Source organism: Ascaphus truei, chromosome 3 (assembly GCF_040206685.1).
Source record: "Ascaphus truei isolate aAscTru1 chromosome 3, aAscTru1.hap1, whole genome shotgun sequence".
Lineage (NCBI taxonomy): Eukaryota > Metazoa > Chordata > Amphibia > Anura > Ascaphidae > Ascaphus > Ascaphus truei.
The window spans coordinates 197,911,858-197,932,847 of record NC_134485.1 but is presented as its reverse complement, the minus strand read 5'-3'; the positions used below and the strand labels follow the sequence as shown (position 1 = coordinate 197,932,847).

Below are 20,990 nucleotides of genomic sequence, written 5' to 3'. Positions count from 1 at the left end.
TCTGGCCCAAAAGCAAAATATCCCTGCGCTGGTGCTTAATCTGGACGCCGAGAAAGCTTTTGACTGGATTGACTGGCCCTACTTGAGAGAGACGCTAGGGGCATTTGGCTTCGGAGGAAGTTTGTTGGGGGCCATTCTGGCACTGTACGAGGGGCCAGCGGCGAGGGTGAGACATCAGGGGTTCCCATCGGAGCTTTTCCAGATTCGCAGTGGCACAAGACAGGGATGCCCGCTGTCCCCCTTGCTGTTTGCCCTATGTATTGAACCCCTGGCGGCACATATTAGGAACAGCCCGGATGTTGCGGGCATAACACTCAAAGAGCAGTCACACAAAGTGGCCCTGTATGCGGATGATGTGATCCTGACATTATCCCAGCCTCTTACCTCTTTACCCAATGTGTTCTCAATTCTAGGGAGATTTAATCAAATTTCGGGTTTCAAAATTAACCAGGCCAAATCAGAAGCTCTCAATCTAAATCTACCCAAATCAACAGAAAAACTAATTGGACTCAATTTTAATTTTAAATGGCAGCACTCCACGATCAAATATTTAGGGGTTAATCTCACCAAAGACTATAAAACCTTATATAAGGCAAATTACCCACAGTTGTTTAAGACTTTAAAAGAGGACCTATGGCGATGGGCAGAATATGGCATCTCGTGGATAGGCAGGATTCAAAGCGTTAAAATGAATCTTCTCCCGCGGGTGCTATATCTTTTTCAGACCCTCCCGATTCCCCTGCCAAGAGATGAGATCCTCTCTTTACAGTCCGCAATAACGAAATTTATTTGGAACAAAAAAAGCCCCAGAATTAAGAAAGATATCTTGAGGAGGCCGACCTCGAGAGGAAGGCTGGGGGTGCCGGGCTTGCTTGCCTATTACGAAGCAGCTCAATTAATGCAGATTCTGCAGTGGCACACAGACCCGACCCTTAGGAGATGGGTGGCACTTGAGAGGGAGTGCTGCACTCCGGTGGACTTGAAAAACCTGATATGGCTGCCCAAGAATAGCCATATACGGATGCAAACACCACTGCAGGCCATGAGAAATTCCCTGAAAATATGGGAGGCCACTAAATTTAGATGTTCTCTCACAACACAGCAGTCATTGATGACCCCCATTTGGGGTAACCCAGATTTCGCTCCAGGCCTAGATAGCGTTCATTTTGCAAATTGGATCCAGGCAAGCTATCTCCGATTATATGATCTGGAGGGCAGGGATGTAATTAAATCCTTTGCTCATGTAAAAGAGGAAAAAAACATTCCGAACTCCGAATTGTTTAGATGCTTACAGATCAGGGCTTTCTATAATAAGACCCCTATTCGGCCGCGGAGAACAAATTTTGAGCAGATGTGTGCCAGACAAACGGACACAAGGGGACTAACCTCTCGAATGTACAGGGAAGTGGTCTGTCCGGAGACGACTGACGCGCCCAGACTTAACTACATGAGGCAATGGGAGACAGACTTAGGAGATACCTTAGAGGACGACGTATGGGACAGGATCCTACAGGCAGCAGCGAAGAGCTCTATCTGTACCACGCTAAAGGAGAACGCCTATAAAGTCCTGATGCGCTGGTACTATACCTCAACAAAACTCTCTAAATTCGTCAAAGGCTATTCTCCGCTCTGCCCCAAGCATTGTGGAGAAAGAGCAGACTTGCACCACATGCTGTGGTCCTGCACTAAGGTGGCCCCGATTTGGGGAGAGGTGCAGGAATGGCTGCAGCGGCTAATTGGGATTGAGGTCCCCCTGGATCCGTGGCTGTTCTTGTTGGGTCGGCGAGTTCAGGGGTTCCTGAACGCAACGCACAAACTAATCGCACACTTTGCCACGGCCACCAGATGTGAGATCGCAGCACTGTGGAAGCAACCGGAGATTCCAATTATACCCAAAATCAGAAACAGAATTTGGTTCGTCTGCCGGATGGAACAGTTGACAAGTCTGGTCAACGACACCGGCACAAATTTCCTAAAAGTTTGGTCACCTTGGTTGACACAGACAGACATCCCAGGGATAGATGATACCAACATTCTGCAATGATATCAAGAAAAGGCGCTCTCCGGTAGCGAAATGGATCCTAGACTTTAGACTTTAGGATAATTGACTTAAAAGTGCATATTTAACTGAATCATAACTCAACTTAGAGCAGGAGAGATAGGCAAGAGTCACTCCTACAGCTGGGGTTCCTGAACCAACCACGGATGATTAAACAGAAGTAGAACAACTAACGCCGAGTCGTCCCCCACCCCCTACCCCTCCACCCCCCCTCTTCCTATTCCCGGTTCCTATGTGTCCGTCCTGTATGTTATGTCACGTAATGTATGTCGATTGGAGGAGAAAAACGGAAATAAGGTTATTCCTTGTAAGCCAATGGACTGTGTTAACATGTTTGTATTGTTTCACCCAATAAAATGAAAGTTATAAAAAAAAAAAAAATTGCCATTGTTTTTAAATCGCCGTTTTTGGCAGCTATCACGGCATGCAGAAAGCCCCAAATACCAGTAATAGCAACATTAGCAAAAATGGCGAGTTGCTGGCGATGAGATGATCGCCCTTCTGAAAAGGGCTCACCTGGAGAGTTCTATCTGCTGCAGAGAGAGAGAGAGACGCCACTCCCTGCGCAAATCTCGCCCGAAATTAAAGTTTTTACATTTAAATATTATTACTAGTGTAGATGAGCAGGGGGTCTCCGGAGCAAAACCGCGTTGATTTGAGGTTCGGAGACCCCTGCTTCCCAAGGTACAGGCCTCATTATGGGGTGCCAGTATTTCATAGTTACATAGTTACATACATATTTACATAGTAGATGAGGTTGAAAAAAGACTTCCGTCCATCAAGTTCAACCTATGCTAAATTTAGACAACAGATACTTTATCCTATATCTATACTTATTGATCCAGAGGAAGGCAAACAAAAAACCCCATTAAGGGGAAAAATGAATTCCTTCCTGACGCCAAGAATTGGCAATTGGATTAATCCCTGGATCAACATCCTTCCCATGTATACTTATTTGGTATATCCCTGTATACCTTTCCCATCTAAAAAGGTGTCCAACCTTTTTTTGAACAAATCTATTGTATCTGCCATCACAGACTCCATGGGTAATGAATTCCACATTTTAACTGCCCTTACTGTAAAGAACCCTTTCCTTTGTTGCTGGTGAAATTTAAGAGCTACAAACAAACAACAACTGAAGACTGCTGCAGTAAAGGCCCGGCAAAGCATCACAAAGGAGGTAACCCAGCGTTTGGTGATGTCCATGCGTTCCAGACTTCAAGCAGTCATTGCCTGCAAAGGATTCTCGGCAAAGTATTAAAAATTAACATTTTATTTATGATTGTGTTAATTTGTCCAATTACATTTGAGCCCCTGAATTTAAGGGACTGTGTATGAAAATGGTTGCAACTCCTAAACATTTCATACAATATTATTGTTCAACCCCTTGAATTAAAGCTGAAAGTCTGCACTTCTATTGCATCTCAGTTGTTTCATTTCAAATCCATTGTGGTGGCGTACAGAGCCAAAATTATGAAAATGGTGTCCAATTATGAAAACAGTGTCCAATTATTTCCGGACCTAACTGTATATGCTTATATATGTTGTGGTTATTTTGGGTTTTCAATATGAGCTTGTAGGTGTCCTGTATGTCTTACTTAATAGCAGTAACCTTTTTTGGAGATAAGGTGGCGATAAGTGCCTTATTGCTGCTTATATCATAGGCCCCCAGATCTATGATCCCTTATGCTATAAAGTATGATAGCGCTGATTTGGAACTATAGCACTTAATAGAACAAGGTCCCATGTGTTACACATTTTAACATCTTTGCTCGGCTGAATTCAAGCACATTACAACTACTTCCTAATTGCAGTTTGACTGTTGCACATAGTTGGTAGATTGCTACAAGCCAAATTGAGGTTTTAAAGATGTCACAAGTCAAACTAAATAACAGCCTTTATGTTCTGTGTTCTTAACAAGCTAAACATGTTTTTCATGCCTACAGTTGAATGTTTCGTGGTACAACTTCAGGTAGCAATTTCCTCTGAGCTCAGGAGAACAATAAGTAGTAATCATGCCATGTCTCTCTAGCTTTCAAATTGTTAAGCATTGCTGATCACAACCTATTTATGTCCCAAAACACTATAAACTGCATTGTCAACGTTCTGAAGCATCTGTACATCTACAACAGGTGACTTTTTTTCCCTGGGCCATTTAATGGGAAAATGCATTACATCTCTTTATATTCCAATGACCACATGTCTCAGATACAAAACTATATTGTTAGCTCTTTTGTGGCAGGAACTCATTGTGCCTACGAAAGTCAATGTAGAGCTCTGCATGTATTTAAAAATATCAAACTTTTTTCTAAACTGTTTATGAGGGAAGTTCCCTCATCAATAAGTAGAAATAACCAGTACAACAATCAAAGAGGCCCACTTTCTGTCAGCATAAACACTTTGTTACCAATGATACTGCAACCCATTCGAAAACTCCCTCCCATCTACTTTTTAGCTACAGTATTGAGCAGGGAGAAGAAGAGGAAGATGCAGCTCCCGGCTCAGAGGCGCAAGAAAAGTGGATCTATAAAGAAACCAGAAATAAGATAAATCTTTTATTAACAGATCAAAGAAATTCAATGTATTCCCTCCGCACTCATATATAGCTTGATGACAGAAGTGTAATATCAAAACTTCTGATAGCTTTTATAGCAGACTTACAGATTACACCACAACATTTCGAGGTAACCCATTCATCAGGTAGACATGATATTACATGGAACAGCATTTCACTGTTTTTTCACCTCCTTGCACCGTCTGATGATTGCTCCAGAAAAGGACACCTTAAAGCTGCAGACCAAGCAATATCATATGTGTTTTTTTTTAATAAATCAGTTCTGTACTATGAGAAAATACTTGTAGCATTTTTTTTTAAACAACTGTGAAATTACATTTTGTATGTAAGAAGCATTTTTTGTTTCTATAGCAACTATTTATAAAGTCACATCCCCTTTCTCTTCTGAAACAGGCTTTGGCACACCACTTTTTGAGCTGGGCCCTCTCTCTAGCTGTGCACCAATTGTATCTAGTGTCTGCCTGGTAACATTATCTTCCACATAGAACTTTGTCATATTAATATGCAAATGTGTTCCACTGACTGCAGAATACTCCTCTGCAGCCATTTAGTGAAACCCTGAGCCAAATCTTTGCTGATCAATCACAGGAGAACAGATTGATCGGCAACTTACCTAATTATTTATCACTGTGTGGATTGCATTGATGCACATATTAAAGGGGAGATAAAATGGCAGCTTTGGCTGCTACTTTAAGACGGATCAGGTGAGTGCAGATTGTGCCTGAAATATGTGGGTTTGTTAGTAAAAGATCAGGTTGAAAAGGCCTTAGATTGACTGATCAACTTTTTTTTTTTATCAAAAAGAAAATAAACCAGATTCCTTACCAAAGTACATATGTAGCAAGACTTACTGTGACACAGTGCAAGATTCCACCCGCCTGAACACTTTGTGCACTGAGGTCCAGTCGGTACAGCCAATGGTTTAAACATAATTTTCTCAGAAAAACACCCAGAGATGGTGAAAGATGGATATAGCTTTGTATAAGACACTATTTCTTTAAGGCCCTTCAACAACTCTCAGGACGCCCCACAGAGGCTGCTTGGACCCAATGGAGCATCCCTACATTCCTGTACCATCAGTTTCCGAGAGAATACTTGGACATCAATGACCAAGTGAGGATGGTAATATTCACTATGAGAGCAAGTGTGAATACTCTAATAATTGTAATATATAAAACAAGAACTGCACACACAATACAGTATGTGTTTAACCCTCTATATGTGTTCAAAGAGGAAGTAAAATTTCATCTCTACCAAATTTTGAGTAATTGCAGAGCCATGCTGGGAGATATCTTCCCTTTCCTTAAGTGGATCCGGTCCGGTGCCCCCTGTCTGATATCATTAATGAAGCGTTTCCAGAATAGAGTGAAGCACAGGAGCACTCAATTGCTTGTAAAAACACAGGTTTATTTGGTACACGGATAAAAATCCATAGTTTAAAAATACATGGAACAGATATATATTTATGTCACCTCACCAGATATAGTAGACCCAATGAATTACAATGTGCATAGACACCGCAGTAGAACCCTACTAGTTCAATGGTAACTCATGCCACACAAGACAGACAGGAACAGAAAACTGCACTTCTGGGGAGACTTTTAACCTTTCCCGAGAGCTGAAGCTCCACCCAGAAATAGTAGAAAGTAACACAGTACAATAATTGTATGTATATTATATATATATATATATATCAAGGTAATGGAGAACACCTCGCTCAAACCCCAAATGTGTGGTACTGCGTGCTGCCTGGGAGTGAGTAGAGCAAAAAAGTGAGTTGGAGAATACTGTCAAGAGGACAGAATGCACACATAGAATCCCTAGAGGTGGCGCACTGCAGACCAGTAGTTTATAGTATAATAAAGGTCTAGGCGCGACTGTGTACAAATAGTTAAAATAAAATGTTATTAATACTTATATAACAATAGTTAAAATAGTGTGGGTCCAGGTTCGAAGGAATAGGACATAGATGTATGAAATGCCTTTGAGACTATAACTCTGTGACACGACTAGTTGTCCATACATCCTAAGATTGATCCAAATAATTGAGTCAAGGTGTACATACACCTAGAATGGATGTATAACCCAATCCCTGGTGTCGGATTGACTGCGAGTGAAGGGTAAAGGTGTAGGTACCTCCTGTATATGGATGTCAAGCCTAGGCAATAACAACTGTACTCTAAGTTTACCAGTATTGCTGGTGTGTAAACGGGTGCACTGCTTACTCAGAAAGAGTATGTATAAATATAATCCTGTCCCCAGATATGCAGACGTTTCTGCAAGTATATGGAGTGCGGGATATGTCTATCAATTGGGGGTCACAGTGTCCCCCTGGATGGAACAATGCCTATCCTATTTGAGGGGTTAACATCTGTGAGTCATCTATAGTTAAGATGAATAGGATGATAGTCAATGTGGTGGTAATATATAAGAGTAATGGTGCAGATAAACAGTGCATGGAGGGATTCGTGTGACTGCCTAATGCATTGAAAGGCTCTGTCACGAATTATATGTGCTAGTAGGATATAGTTTATCATGTGTACAGTATCATTCCACATGGTAGGGTCAAACTAGCTTGTTAATGCTGAGAGTATAACTCTTATATTGCCAGCTATGCACTATAAAGTTTACAATGCAAGTATCCAGAGACACCTACTGAGATAGGTACAGTATGACCATGCGTGACTCTAACTAGGGATCCCGTGCAGCGGTCTAGTGGTGAGGTAATACCCTGCTGTACAGTCTGCGCATGCGCAGTTATCACGGTACAGCGTGTAATCTTCGGTTATTTGTTATTGTTCACAGTGACATCGTCCCTGATCGGGACTTTGAATGGAAGACCTTTATTCCCATTTGTAAGTATGTTTTGTGAGGAGAAGCCGTTGTACTGGCTTCACAGTGGTGTCATAGCTATCTTAAACACCATGTATTTTCCAAAGGTATCCTGGGTATCAAGTGCCGAAACTGGTGTAGTTTTACCCCTTTAATCAGATAGGCGTTAAATCATGCTACCAGAGATACATACACTTATATGCAATATTTGTAATAGATTTAATTAAATGTATGGGCGTATAGCGGGTAGAGTGATGTCACTCCCACATATAAGGCAGCCTGTTTTGCTGCTTGATATGGATATTCCTGTCCGCTTCGTTTATGCACAACTCTGTAGTATTCGTAGCCACAGTTTTCCTAAATGTTTCAGTCACCACTAGTCCCCTCTGATCTACTCATATTCTTAAATCCAGAAACTCAATAGAATCTTCACAGAAGACTGATGTAAATAACATATTGATTGTGTTAAGGTTCATGGACGTAACAAACAAATTCAAAGTCTGTTTGTACCCATTCCACAAAATCAATATGTCATCTATAAACGTGGCCCATATTTTATTTTTATCCACAAATGGGCTGTTAACATTATAGATGTTTTGTTCCTCACATGCTCCCAAAAAAAGGTTTGCATCGGTCATGGCTACTGCAGTCTCCAACACTGTACCACATATTTGGTGATTCCACATACAGTATCATGAAAAATAAGAGTTATGTTTTAAGATGTACGTATTTCAAACAATCATCCAAATATGTGGTACGGTTCTCATTCTGTCCAATTTTTTCCAGAAAATGTCTTGTGGCTCCTACAGTAGGCCATTCTTATGTCTGATGTTACTTTATGGGGCACATACATTGATACTCGCAAGTGAAAAGTCTCAGTTGATATACAATGTACTGTAGTGTTTTATTTCTCATATATGTTTTGTAGAGGACACTGGCACCGCTAACAGGCTCCTTCTGCTATGGCTGAGCACAGAGGAGGAGGAGTACTGACGCTCCCCATGGCACCCACGTCTATTGTACTTATTTCAGGTCCTACAATAAGTGTTCCGATCCCACATATAAAGAACTAAGAAAAGGTTATTTACAACTATATATGGAACAAGCATACAATGAAAAGTATAATTATGACAATAGCAGTCACTTACGATGGCCTATAAATGTTTAGTCTATGAGATATTCGGCTTAATTAATCTAAGCTTACTGGTTATCAGCCATGGGCCTGTGCTATGGGTACATTAAAAGAAATGTAAGTCAATTAAGAGATTTTTCCTCTGTGCTATTAATAGTAACATTGAAAACATTGAAAATACTTACTCATTCCATTGATGTGTGGGACTCATCTATCTTGTCAAAATGTCCCGTCAATTCCCTCTCCTATAATTGCCCTCTATTTATCTCCAGAAGACACTCAGGTATTTTAAAAATCAAAGATCCCTGGGAAAAGGAGCCCTTAGCAATGGATAGGCCTCATCCGCTAACAGTACATGAGGTAACATCTGACTTGTTCTACTCGATGGCAAGCTTTTAACCAAACGCAACTGTCACAGGAGACCAGGCAGTTTACACCTTTTTACCAGGATCATTCATTGAGCAAAACGAGATAATGAAATAAATTGTGGTTTATTCACTTAAAATAGGCAAACACACAGTGGAACACAAAATACATAAGAAAGACACACTTACTGGGGGTCTGGGCTACAAAACTAGACTTTCTTAGCTGAATTTACCGAAAAACCAAAGTCTTTTGTTGACCGGGACTTAGCCCCAAATCTCCTGGAACTCAAATCGGCATTAAGTTCCTGACGCCACCGCTCTCTTTCGTCCGGAGGTCCTGTCACGGTAAACCAAGTCTTTTAACACCATTTATATGTAAGGGATCAATAACAAGGCAAAACAAAGGCAGTGAAATAAAATGAGGTTTATTTGAATAAGACCTCGGAAACACACAGAAATACAAAATACAGAGAATATACACACTTACTTTGGGTCTGGGGGTAAAAACTAAGCTTTCCAATGTGCAAGGTGCCTGCTTCAGCAAAATGCTGTCTGCTCCAGTTGGTTCCAGCCTGCTGGCCGGGCCTCTCCCTGTGTGCTAGCTCTTTCACAGAACCACATTTGAGAAGCCCACCAGCAGCTGCTTGTCTTCTTCAAATCTCCATCAGAAAAGAGGGTTATCTGCTACACTGCTCTCCCTTATATAGGGCTTGCTCCATATCTAATACACTGAGGGGGCTTGCAGCCAATTAGAGCACGGATTGTGGTTGTGCATTCAGGATAGGAGGGAAGAATTCAAAACTTGCCAATGGAAATCGTGCATGAGTTTGAAACCCCAGCCACCATTTTCCTGGCTTGCCCCATACCCCTGCTGTCAAGGCACCTTTACATCTCTAGGAAACAAAGGCTTTCCTGAAGATAGCCAGTCCACAGCCCTTCCCCCTCGCCATGTGCTACAAACCTGTATGGCTGTGCACAGGGAATCCCATTACTTAGGCTGGTTGCATTGAAATGCTAATCAACCTCTGACTGCCTTTTGTCACCAAACTGTTTTTTCCTCAGAGGAACAAAACACAAAATGCATTGTACACTGGCGACACACTTTATTCGAGCTCGGCTAGTCCCACGAATTCGGGTATACCCGGGTGTATTGAGGTTTGTGACTGTTTTCTGCCCGAGTGCATTGAGGTATTTTCGAGGCAGGGATTGAAGCATTTTATTCCCGCTGGCTGCAATACTGCACAGTATATATATATATACTGCATTACAATTCATGAATTTATGCCATCTGGTAGACACGCGAAGCATTGCAGCCTATTAAATCCTAATCATTATCATTTAACAGATCAGCCGCCCGTCAGCCAGGCATGAACCCAGGCTGGGAAGGCAAATGCAACGGGGCTTGTCAGAGGTGAGGAGCGGCGCATTCCAGGTATCTGCCAGGTACATACTGGGTATTTGCTCGAATAAAGTGTGTCGGTGCAGTAGTTTTAAAACACAGCAAAACTAACATTTTATCCTTAGAGCTGACATTATAAACCTGGGATCTGCGAGCTTGGATTCTAAAACCTGCATTAGCATATAAGCCTCCTAGACCCAGTTCTAATACCTTGTTGCCTCCAAATATACCCCTTTTTCCTCATGTACCAGAAGTCTCTGCTGTGAAGGTATTTCTCATAAGAGGCCACCCATACAAGGCAACCCTGCAACCCGGCAAGATCTGTGCCTGCAAAATGTCTCTGTAAAGCGCTATGTAAAACTAGCAGTGCTATACTGTAGTGCCGACGAGTATTCTAAAACAAACCTGGGGCAATCCCCAACAAGACCCAGGTACATGCTGGGTACATGCTGCAACATTTCAGTTACATTTCTGCAGACAGACTAATGGCCCATCAGATTAATGGGACTGCCAGGGACCCCTGCTGTGTTAATCCGATGGGCCATTACTCTCTGCAGAAATGTCACTGAAATGTTTGCAGCATGTTCCCAGCATGTACCTGGTGATAGCCCCAGATTTTCCAAGGCAAGTTTAAGGCAAGTTTTAGAATACTCGTCGGCGCACCTGTACAAGAACATGCTATTATTATTATTATTAATAATAACCCACTTATAAGCTTGCACAGGCAGCTACGGGACCATGAGTCAAAGGAGTACAACATAGAATGCATTAACTAGCCCACTGGGCTTACATAGTTAACCCCACACACACTGTTTCTATCTTATAACCATATGGGGGACAGTATAATGGAAACATAATTACAGGGCAGTAAGGTACAATATTTGACCCAAAAGCTGACACTCTCAGCCCTTGCCATATGGTTTCAGGGGCAGCCAGTTGGGCTCCACCTTTATTAATGAAGGCCAACTACCCCCTACCGTCACACCTCACCCCTCAAGATTAAGGCTCCAGGACAGTCACCTTATCAGGTGGCTTGCTGAGCCTGAAAGAAGTTGAGGTTCATGGGGTATAACAGAGTTTCTCTGGCTGAAAAAGTCCTTCAGCCTGGTGATAGTACTTGCCCGCTCCATAGTCCATGTCATCAGGGCAATGTTCAGGTGTGTTAACACACTTGTTCCCCCTCACCACCCGAGGTTTGCCTCCACTGGTTTGGGGACACTGACCACTAGGGTCACAAAAGACTGTGGGGGCTGCTGACTACAGCCACACAGGGCTGCAAACTGAATTGCCGGTCCATCTTCTGGGGACAAGATTGCCAGCACAACTGCCCTCTGGTCAGTCATCTGAAGGCTGTTCTATAGTTGGCGCGCTTGCTCTGCCATGCGCGCGCAGCACTTATAATTTGCTGTGGTTAGTTAGCCTTTCCATAATAGGGTCGCGCACGCACGGCAGTGAGCGTGGAGCCGGACGATTGGGGAGAAGACAGGGAAAATAATGTTTTCGCGCTACTACCGCCACTTTAATGTATGTGTGTGTGTGTATATGTATGTATCTGTATGTGTGTATGTATGTGTATATATATGTATCAACATTGCACAATAAAAATAATTTTTACGTCTTTTTTTTAATTTTAAAAATACTATTTAATAAATTATTAACTCACACAATCTATACACACACATATGCATACACACACACACACACACACACAGAAACACAAACACACAGTACCTTCCAAGACTATCACTCACAGCATAGACACAAAAAGTGTGCGTCACGTGCATGCGCGCACGTGCTCACAATGTTACGGGCCTGAGTCAGGGGGTCTGTCAGGACGCTACAGTGGGTCACTAAATATCTGTAGTACCATTGCAGGTCCCTGATCTCCCTGTCTAACCTTTCCCTCCTCATCACGACACTGTACTCAGTCGGATGGAGGGGCTGCTGATGGCATGGGTCTACCGGGCAGTCAGTACACTGGGTCTTGCTTGGCCCACCCATAGCAGGGACCCTCTGTCTCCCTAATGTCTCTCGCTTTCACTCCCCCAGGGGAGCTGAGAGCTGGGGAGTGTTTTCCCCCTGCTCCACAGAGCCTTCCCTAAACCTCCAAGGATCCACTAACTTGTCCCTTGGTGTCTCTGAACTAGCCGGAGCTCCAGGGCCTGGTACCTGGGTAAAAAGCCTTCTATGGTCCGCAGGCAAAACATTATCTGCCTGCACCATTTCTCGGTACCACTCACTGAGCTCCGGTAGTTCCTTGTCTGTCACACAGTCAGAAAAAAGGTCACAAAGGGGAACATTATACACATGGGGACATTGGTCGGGCATGGTCTGACTTACCTGCCTGGTCCCTTCGAGGTCCTCCATGTTCAAGGGATCCAAGAGCAGGGGAGCGATGATCTGGGTGGTGGGCTCCCAAAGCTGGGGAGCAAAAAACCACATCGGTGGGTAGCGGTGCCGACTGCACTGCCTCCTGGGCATCTGACCGCTCTTGGCTCTCTGTGACCGGTGTCACAAGAGTATCCACTCCATGTACTTTCACTGGCATCCCCATCCACGGATACCGGTGCCTGGGCCAGACCCTATCAGGCTGACCAGGAGTACCTTGTTGCAGGGGACCCCCAGGCCGACTGCCTGGGACCTCCGGATGAAAAAACAAATCTTTGTGGACCGGTTGGTCCTCCTGCCCGATGGCTGCAGACTGCTGCCTGTCTGGAACCTCCATTGCTGTGTCGCTGGCAGGGGTTGCAGGGACCGCTGACTGTGTCTTCTCCTGCAGCTGCTACACGGCTGCTTGAGTTCAGGGGACAGCATTTCGCGGGTCATCCTCTCTGGAGCTGGGGAATGTTGCCCCAGACTGGGGTTACTGGCTCGGGGAGGGGGGCACAAGGAAGTACAGCGGGGGTCACTACCTGCTTCTCTACCTGAGGCCATGCAGGCACACAGCTGGTCATCATTGTGGTCGCCATGAGGCATGGCACCCCGTGGCACCATCCTCCCCATCATGGGGGCTTGCAGGGAGGCACGATCCCCAGCATCAGCTTGGCTGATCTCTCCCTCAGCCACCTTAGCGTTCAGCTGACACTCCAATGGTAGAGGGTCAGCTCTTGGGGCTACCTGGTTCACTGGTGGTCCCACAAGTTCTGGGACCCGCTTCTTGGACTGTGCCCCTGCGGACACACCGTATAGCACTACCGGGGTTGACACAAGGCAGGGCACCGGGTGGTGCCCTCCTCAGCCTGCAGGGAGGCTGTCAGGGAGGTGAGATCCCCAGCACTGGGTTGGCTGATTTTTCCCTCTCCTTCTTGGGCGCTCATCTGAAACTCTAGCGTTAGCGTATCAGCTCTTGGGACATCAGAGTTACCTTCTTGGGGACTACGAGGCATGGTACCGGGGTGGCACCGTCCTCAGCCAGCAGGGTGACTTTCAGGAAATCAATATTCTCAACACTCACTGCTAGTTGGACGAACTGTAACCTCTGCGCTACCGTCGAGGTTGGACGCAATGTTCCTTTTTGAGAACTTGGTCTTGGACTTGAAATTTCTGATGCCGGCTCGCTGCTATTTCTCCAAGAGCATCTTTTGGTACATTCAAATTTGCCACTGCTGTTCTGGCGCTTAGAATCTGATGACCGGATTGGCTGAGGGATTCTTATAATATTTCTGAGTTCATTCATGAAACACTACAGCCAATCCCAGCGTGGGAACTTTCTCACCAACCAATCAGAGCAATGGCAGTCTTCTGAAGCTGGGCAAGCGGGACTTCTGAATCAGCCAAGGGCATGCGTAAGCTTGCCACCTTAGATACTTGGTATTCAGAATCCACCTGCTGGTTTAGGCTCCGCACAGTCTGGTGGGGAAGATGGTAATCCTGAGGACTTCCATTCATCCCAGGATGTGGGTACTCGAGCCTAAACCTCCTGCCCAAATGTCCTTCACACCTCTGGCATCCTCTGTGGCTTTCATGTCTGATGTCTGAGTAGACACCAAGTTGGTAGCCCAGTGATTCAATGAGAACATCGGTCTGGAAAGACCCAGCTCATAATACTGTGCACAAGCATATATGTATTTTAAAACTCTCTGTTAATAAAATATACACTTTAACTTTCCTAAGTCTTCTGGTTATGGGGAATAGAATAAGAAGCCATATTCCCCACACACTATAAACTAGACTTAGACTTTTAAAACTCCTCACAACCTTATCTATGGTTGGAGCCTCCCCCCCCCCCCATAACCCCTATACCGGGTTCTGGGTGACCTGGGAATTAACTGGGTATCCCCCTTAACCTAGGGATCCCTTGACCATTCCAGGGACATCTCACATCCATATGCCCCATTTACTTTTCTGGTCTGTGCTGAAGCAGGGAATCCTAGCAGTGAGTCGCGCAAGCGTTTTAAAGGGGAGATTTTGCCGGGACAATGTGCCTATATGTATCCGGTGATTCAACCTGATTCCCGGGTACATTTTTGGGGTATCCATGCATGGACAATCACTGGGCTCAAGAGCTGACACTCCTGAACCCCAATACATGGATCAAAGGTAACCAAACGGGCTTAACCTTTATTTGTTAGCCTGGTTACCCACTCACCGTCACAGCAGCTGTAATTTATTTTCTTCTATAAATTGATAAAGCAATGAGGCTCTACACACCCCGCCATCGCTTTGCTTTCCGTATGCTCCTACATCAATTGAAATAAATTTACATTTTGCATCTGCAACAGCTTTCAAGACAATTGAATGGAAATGTTTGTAATTGAAATACAGGGTGCCTGAATTTTTGTGGTGCTTAATGCGAATATGTTTGCCATCTCTACAGCCAACGCCATTTGGAAAATTCCATTTGCTGTAGAATTCACTAGCCACATAACGCAAAATTTACCCACTAGGAAATGGCATATGATCAGCCTGGAATGCATTGTAACTAGCATTGCATGTCTCATGAACTATGTTTGCCACTGTACTTTCCCCATCTTAAATGAAAATGCCAAGCCGCAAAACGGTGTTCCAGTCGAAAGAAATCTGTAACGAAAAAAAGAAGTATATTAAGGAATTGTTTAAATCGATATCTACAGCACTCATTAGTTTTATTTTAGTTTTTTTACTCAGCTTGTTTACTCCAAGATAAGAAAATACAAACAGCATAAAGCTTGCATTCAATGACACGGAAATTAAATAGCTTAGTTTATTAAGATATTAATTTCACAATAACAGTAGTACAACTAACCTCAAAGTGAGCATGAGCCTTGCTTCTGCATGAATGATGCGACAAAAATGAATCTGAGCAGGGGTTATCTTGTCCTTTGTCGTCCCAAAATATAATCAAATGTAGCTTTTGTCATTTTCAAGTACTCAAAAAATTCCTGTCATGCTAACGAAGTTCATGGTACAAAGTAGCAAATTCGCCAAGTGTGTCACGCTGGCGATTTATTTCATGGATGTTTGTTTCTTGGCCATCAAGGAATGTAGTTTTTAAATATATATTCTTTGGCAGTAACCCCAAATACTGCTTCATGGAGAGCGCCATGTTTGTTTATGCGGATGGATGCGGATGTGACGTTATGTCACGGCCATGACTCCCCACCTCGCGCGTCACCGGATTGCCATAGGCCGCTGATCGCTCAATCGGTAGGCGCGCGTGACGCCAGGCGCTCTGTTGTGCATCTACTATTTATCTGTGGCCTTAGGGCCTCATGCAGTAAGCGACGATTATGTGAAATCGGCAAGCTTATCGATTAGTCATGTTATTGGCGTTTTTCCCTCTCCGTATGCAGTAAGTGCCGAATACATTCAAAATCAACCAGAAAACAAATCCGCCCACTCTCACGATGATGAGCCGATCACACACAGGTGTATCGGCGTGCGTGGCGGGGTGCTGTTAGGTTGCACAATCACAAATCTTGCTGAATCAGGCGAAACAAGCATGTTTTTGATTGCGCGCCATATTTAAAGGCAACGTGTACTGCTAATCATTCTCTGTGTTGTTGGGAGTGAGAGAGAGAGAGAGACGCACAGAGCTGGACGATTGAACATTTGCATATTGACTGAGAGACTTGTTGTGTATTGGGTGAGCTTTGTCCTTTGTTGTTTTGTTTACATCTTTGTCTTGTTTTATATGTGGAAGTGGGTCGTGTGATTGCCTGTACATTTCTTGTCTGTTTTTTGTGAGTGCTGGAAGTATGCCCGCAAAGCGTGGGAAGAGTGATGCTGGTGGGAGTGGGAGTGCTACTCGTGCGAGTACGCGTCGGAGTGAACGTTCTGTTCAGGGGAGTGATGTTGCTGGTGCACCGAGTGGTGTTGCTGGGAGTGGGAGTGCTGTTGTTGGGAGTGGGAGTGCTGGTGCTGCGAGTGGTGTTGCTGGGAGTGGGAGTGCTGTTGTTGGGAGTGGGAGTGCTGTTGTTGGGAGTGGGAGTGCTGTTGCTGTGAGTGGGAGTGCTGGTGCTGGGAGTGGGAGTGCTGTTGCTGTGAGTGGGAGTGCTGGTGCTGGGAGTGCTGGTGCTAGGAGTGTGAGTGCTGGTGCTAGGAGTGGGAGTGCTGGTGCTAGGAGTGGGAGTGCTGGTGCTAGGAGTGGGAGTGCTGGTGCTGGGAGTGCTGCTGGTGGCGCAGTTGCTGATGGGGTGTCTGGTGGTGGCGTGCTTGCTGGTGGCCAGCTTTTGGAGGCTCTTCCATTGGAAGAAGGAGAGTCCAGTCAGCACCAGCCAAGCTCTGACCCTAAACCTGCTCGGAAAAAACGTGTGGAGAAGCCACGTAATCCTCGCTTCAATGACCAGGAAAATAGGGCTCTTGTCACTGGCATTCTGGAGCACTATGACAGTCTCTATGGACATTTAGTAGGTAAGTGTAACTTTACATTTATTATTCAAATACATGTGATCCTAGGTCATCTGAGTTTTGTTCATATGCAAATATGGGTACACAATATCTTTCTATGTTCATTAGTGTGGAAACACAGCTTTTTATCATGCCTTACAAGGACAAATAAACACAGGCGGTCAATTTGCCAGAACTGCATACAATATGAATGCAACCTTGCTTACATGTATAGGTTTAGTAGTGAATGCTCATGTGCTGCACATATTACACATAAAACAGCATGTTTGCTATCTCTTGGAACAGCTAGCAGTGTAGGAAACTGGTGCTTATATTATTATTAATTTACCTCATATCTTTTATATGTTTTTCAAGGGCGGACAAGTGCAGCAAGCAAAAAAGAAATGTGGGACACAATAGTCATTGGTGTCAATGCCTGTGGGAATAGTGTCAGGGACAAGTATCATTGTCGGAAAAGATTTGATGATATTAGGTCCAAATTGAAAAAGAAAATACAAGACCAACGCGTGCATGCTACTGGCACTGGAGGTGGGCCCACACCACAACGTCTCATATTGACTCCATTGGAGGAGCTGCTTCGGCCAAAATTACTTACCGTCGTCGTGGAAGGCTTGGCTGGTGACCGTGACATTGGAATTTATCCGTCACAATTTCCAGCAGGTGATAAATATTACTGTACTAGGCGTGTCGTTGCTTACAGTTATTTTGCATATTTACACTGCTTTTTATACTGTCTTCACAATATAAGCATACCTGCATCTATATATGTATATGTCTGATTCTGTATATATATATCTCAAAATAGACATATATGTAGTAGTCCTACTAAAAGCAGTAACTAATATAGCACGTGCCATTGCGTGCTCATTTACATGTGAATTCCCAAAATGCATAGCTGCAGTGGAAGCAATTGATGGTGGGCGAAGATGGGGAACAACAGGGTAGTACACGTGTAACACATGTTCATGAGAAATTATTAGTAGCTACAGGTACAGAACAGAAATATGTATCATATTATTGTGTATTTTATTGATTTTACTCCGACAAACATGACATTACTGCCTATTTTAAGCATGCATCAAAGAAATTGCATGTAACGGCCTACAAACATCACTGGCACTAACACATCTATAGTTGCTTATGAAAAGGTCCATTTTTGCTTTATGTCATATACAGACAGCATAATGAGGCACACGTATCATATGTTATGTCATTGTTTTCATAACTTAAACACTGCAGATGACTACTTAGCTCATCTACCATTGTGTTAAAGCAGCTGCAATTAATATCTCATCACAGCATACACTTCAACAGAGGGGGTGGGGTTCAGCACACACACTAATTACAGCCTCATTTCACGGTCAACTTAGTTCACACCATTTGCACCTGTTTCAAGTCATTGAAAGGTGTGGCTGATTAGGCTTTTTGGGGAAGGGAATACCTTTCTTACAACCTGAATAGCACAACTGAAGTTAATCACACTCATTTGAAAGCTTAACTCTAGCTACTAAATGCCCCAACAACTCATTACTTATCAAAGCGTACGTCACACATTAGTTCACTCATATCTATAGTTGAACTACTATCAAAGACACATTATCACACACTGCATGTGTTGTCTTGTTGAGTCACAGCCACATTCAGGTGTGCCACATCTTCGATTAATGTACCACACATATCCTCTACCAAAAACAACACTTTTTGCAATATGACCACCTTCATGATAACCATTGTGAATGGTCATCTCATGATAGTTATGTACATTATGATACTGATATCACTACACAACATATGATTTTTATGTACTCATTTAATCTATTTATCCTCACGCATTACTGCAGAAACATAGTATGTTGTATGTTAGGGAACTCAAAAATTCTAAGTACACAGGCATGTACAGTGTTATTACAACTATTTATGTTCACTTTCACACACATTTTCGGTTAAGGAACTGATGTTGTTAGTTAATCATAAATACAGAACATACAATAAGTGTTTGTTCAATATTTACACATGTAAATGTAAAACTTATGTTATTGTTATATATAGTTGCCCCTGGAGGACATGTGTCACCTGAGATGGAACAAGTGTCTTCACCTGGGTCAGCCAGCTCAACACTACTAGAAGGTGAGTGTATCATTTGCTGGCCATATAATATGTGCTCTTCTATATGTTATGTTGTCATGTGCATTATTTGTTTTGCACATCTTCTTTAAATAGGATTACTTAGTGTCAGTGAAAATTAAGTGTAAGGCAACATGTATTGTGTTAGTGATGTTAATTATCATGTAGGACTTCTGAGTTTAGAGCAACTTTTCATTCATTCATATTTCATACTGAGTCCAAACATTATTCGTAAGTCAAGGTAGTTTTTAATGAGGTTATAAAACGTATGCTAACATGTTAGGTGTTACTTAGGACACAGTACAATTACATAGTAACACAGCATACATTAACATGCCATTTAATAATGTGTACATTTCTTTTTAGAACATCATGGTGATGAGGATGATGAGTATGATGAGGATGACGCCACAGAAGAGACTGAAATACAATCATGTGACCATGAAGAGGTGCCAATAGAAACTGTTGTACCGCCAAATCGTCCATCAACTTCCACATACGATGCAATTGTAGCTTCAGAGGGAAAAATAGTGGACGCAGAAAATCGTCGCCATTCAGACATGATGACAGTGCTGGAAAGGATGATTGGACTGCAGGAAGAAACAGTATCACAATTGGCACATCTCCACAGAGTCTTCATTGAAGTGCCTAAACAGTTGCAAAAAATCAACACCTCATTCGAAGCATTAGTTGTTCAGCAAACACAAGCTAATTACTGGAGAATGACTAATGTACCACAATTCAACACCTCCCAGCCAGGATCTGTTCATGCAGGTCAGTTTTCACCACATTCATCTGATATTCATTCACCAGGCCCAAATGTTACCGGTCAAGTAGCAGACATTGCTGTGCAGGTTCCTGATGACATCCTACCGCTGCCATCTGTACAAATTCAGCAGCAGACACCTACAAAGGAGGCGACAAAAACAAAACAAGACACACATGAAACAGACCAACCATCACTTGTGCAGTGTCTACCAACTTGCTCACATGTGTCACTGGGCACAAGCCCTGTCCGTGAACAGTCACTACCCAAAAGCCCTGTAGGTGAGTCGCTGCCCAAAAGCCCTGTAGGTGAATCGCTGCCCAAAAGCCCTGTAGGTGAATCGCTGCCCAAAAGCCCTGTAGGTGAATCACTGCCCAAAAGCCCTGTAGGTGAGTCACTGGCCACAAGCCCTGTAGGTGAGTCACTGGCCACAAGCCCCGTAGGTGAACAGTCACTGGCCACAAGCCCTGCCCGTGAAGTGCCAGAGGCCACTCAAAGTGGCTCTGTTGTGCCTAAAGTTGGTGGCAAAAGAAAAAGGAAAATTCAAGAGACAACAAGCAGGCCTGTTACTCGCTCGCAAAAGGAACAAAAAAAATAAATGTTATAATTCAGAAAATATGTCTTTGGCCTTGTTTTGTTGACTTCAGATTATCTAATTACTATTGTATGTATGCTGAAGACTGTTGTTTCCAAACTTTCAACTATGTTCTTGTACACGTGAAGTTTTGGAAATGTTAACACTCATAATTAATTGTGTTATAAATATTTATGTTGTAATCGTCTGTTCAGTAATGGTCCACCAGGAGCCAGTTGCTAAGTTTAGAGAAGCTGCCATTGACTTTGCAGCAAAACATTGCATTTGGGTGTGTTAATTGATGTAAGAATTGCATATGCATATTAGTCACATGCA

General features: G+C 43.4%; 1 protein-coding gene across 1 annotated transcript; it reads left to right on the top strand.

Annotated features, from left to right (window-relative positions):
- Positions 1-19,243: 19,243 nt before the first annotated feature.
- LOC142490693 (uncharacterized) lies at positions 19,244-20,678 on the top strand. Its single transcript, XM_075593112.1, has 2 exons — positions 19,244-19,317; positions 19,681-20,678. The coding sequence occupies exons 1-2, from the start codon at positions 19,269-19,271 to the stop codon at positions 20,676-20,678; spliced, it is 1,047 nt and encodes a 348-aa protein (XP_075449227.1). The 5' UTR covers positions 19,244-19,268.
- Positions 20,679-20,990: the final 312 nt, after the last annotated feature.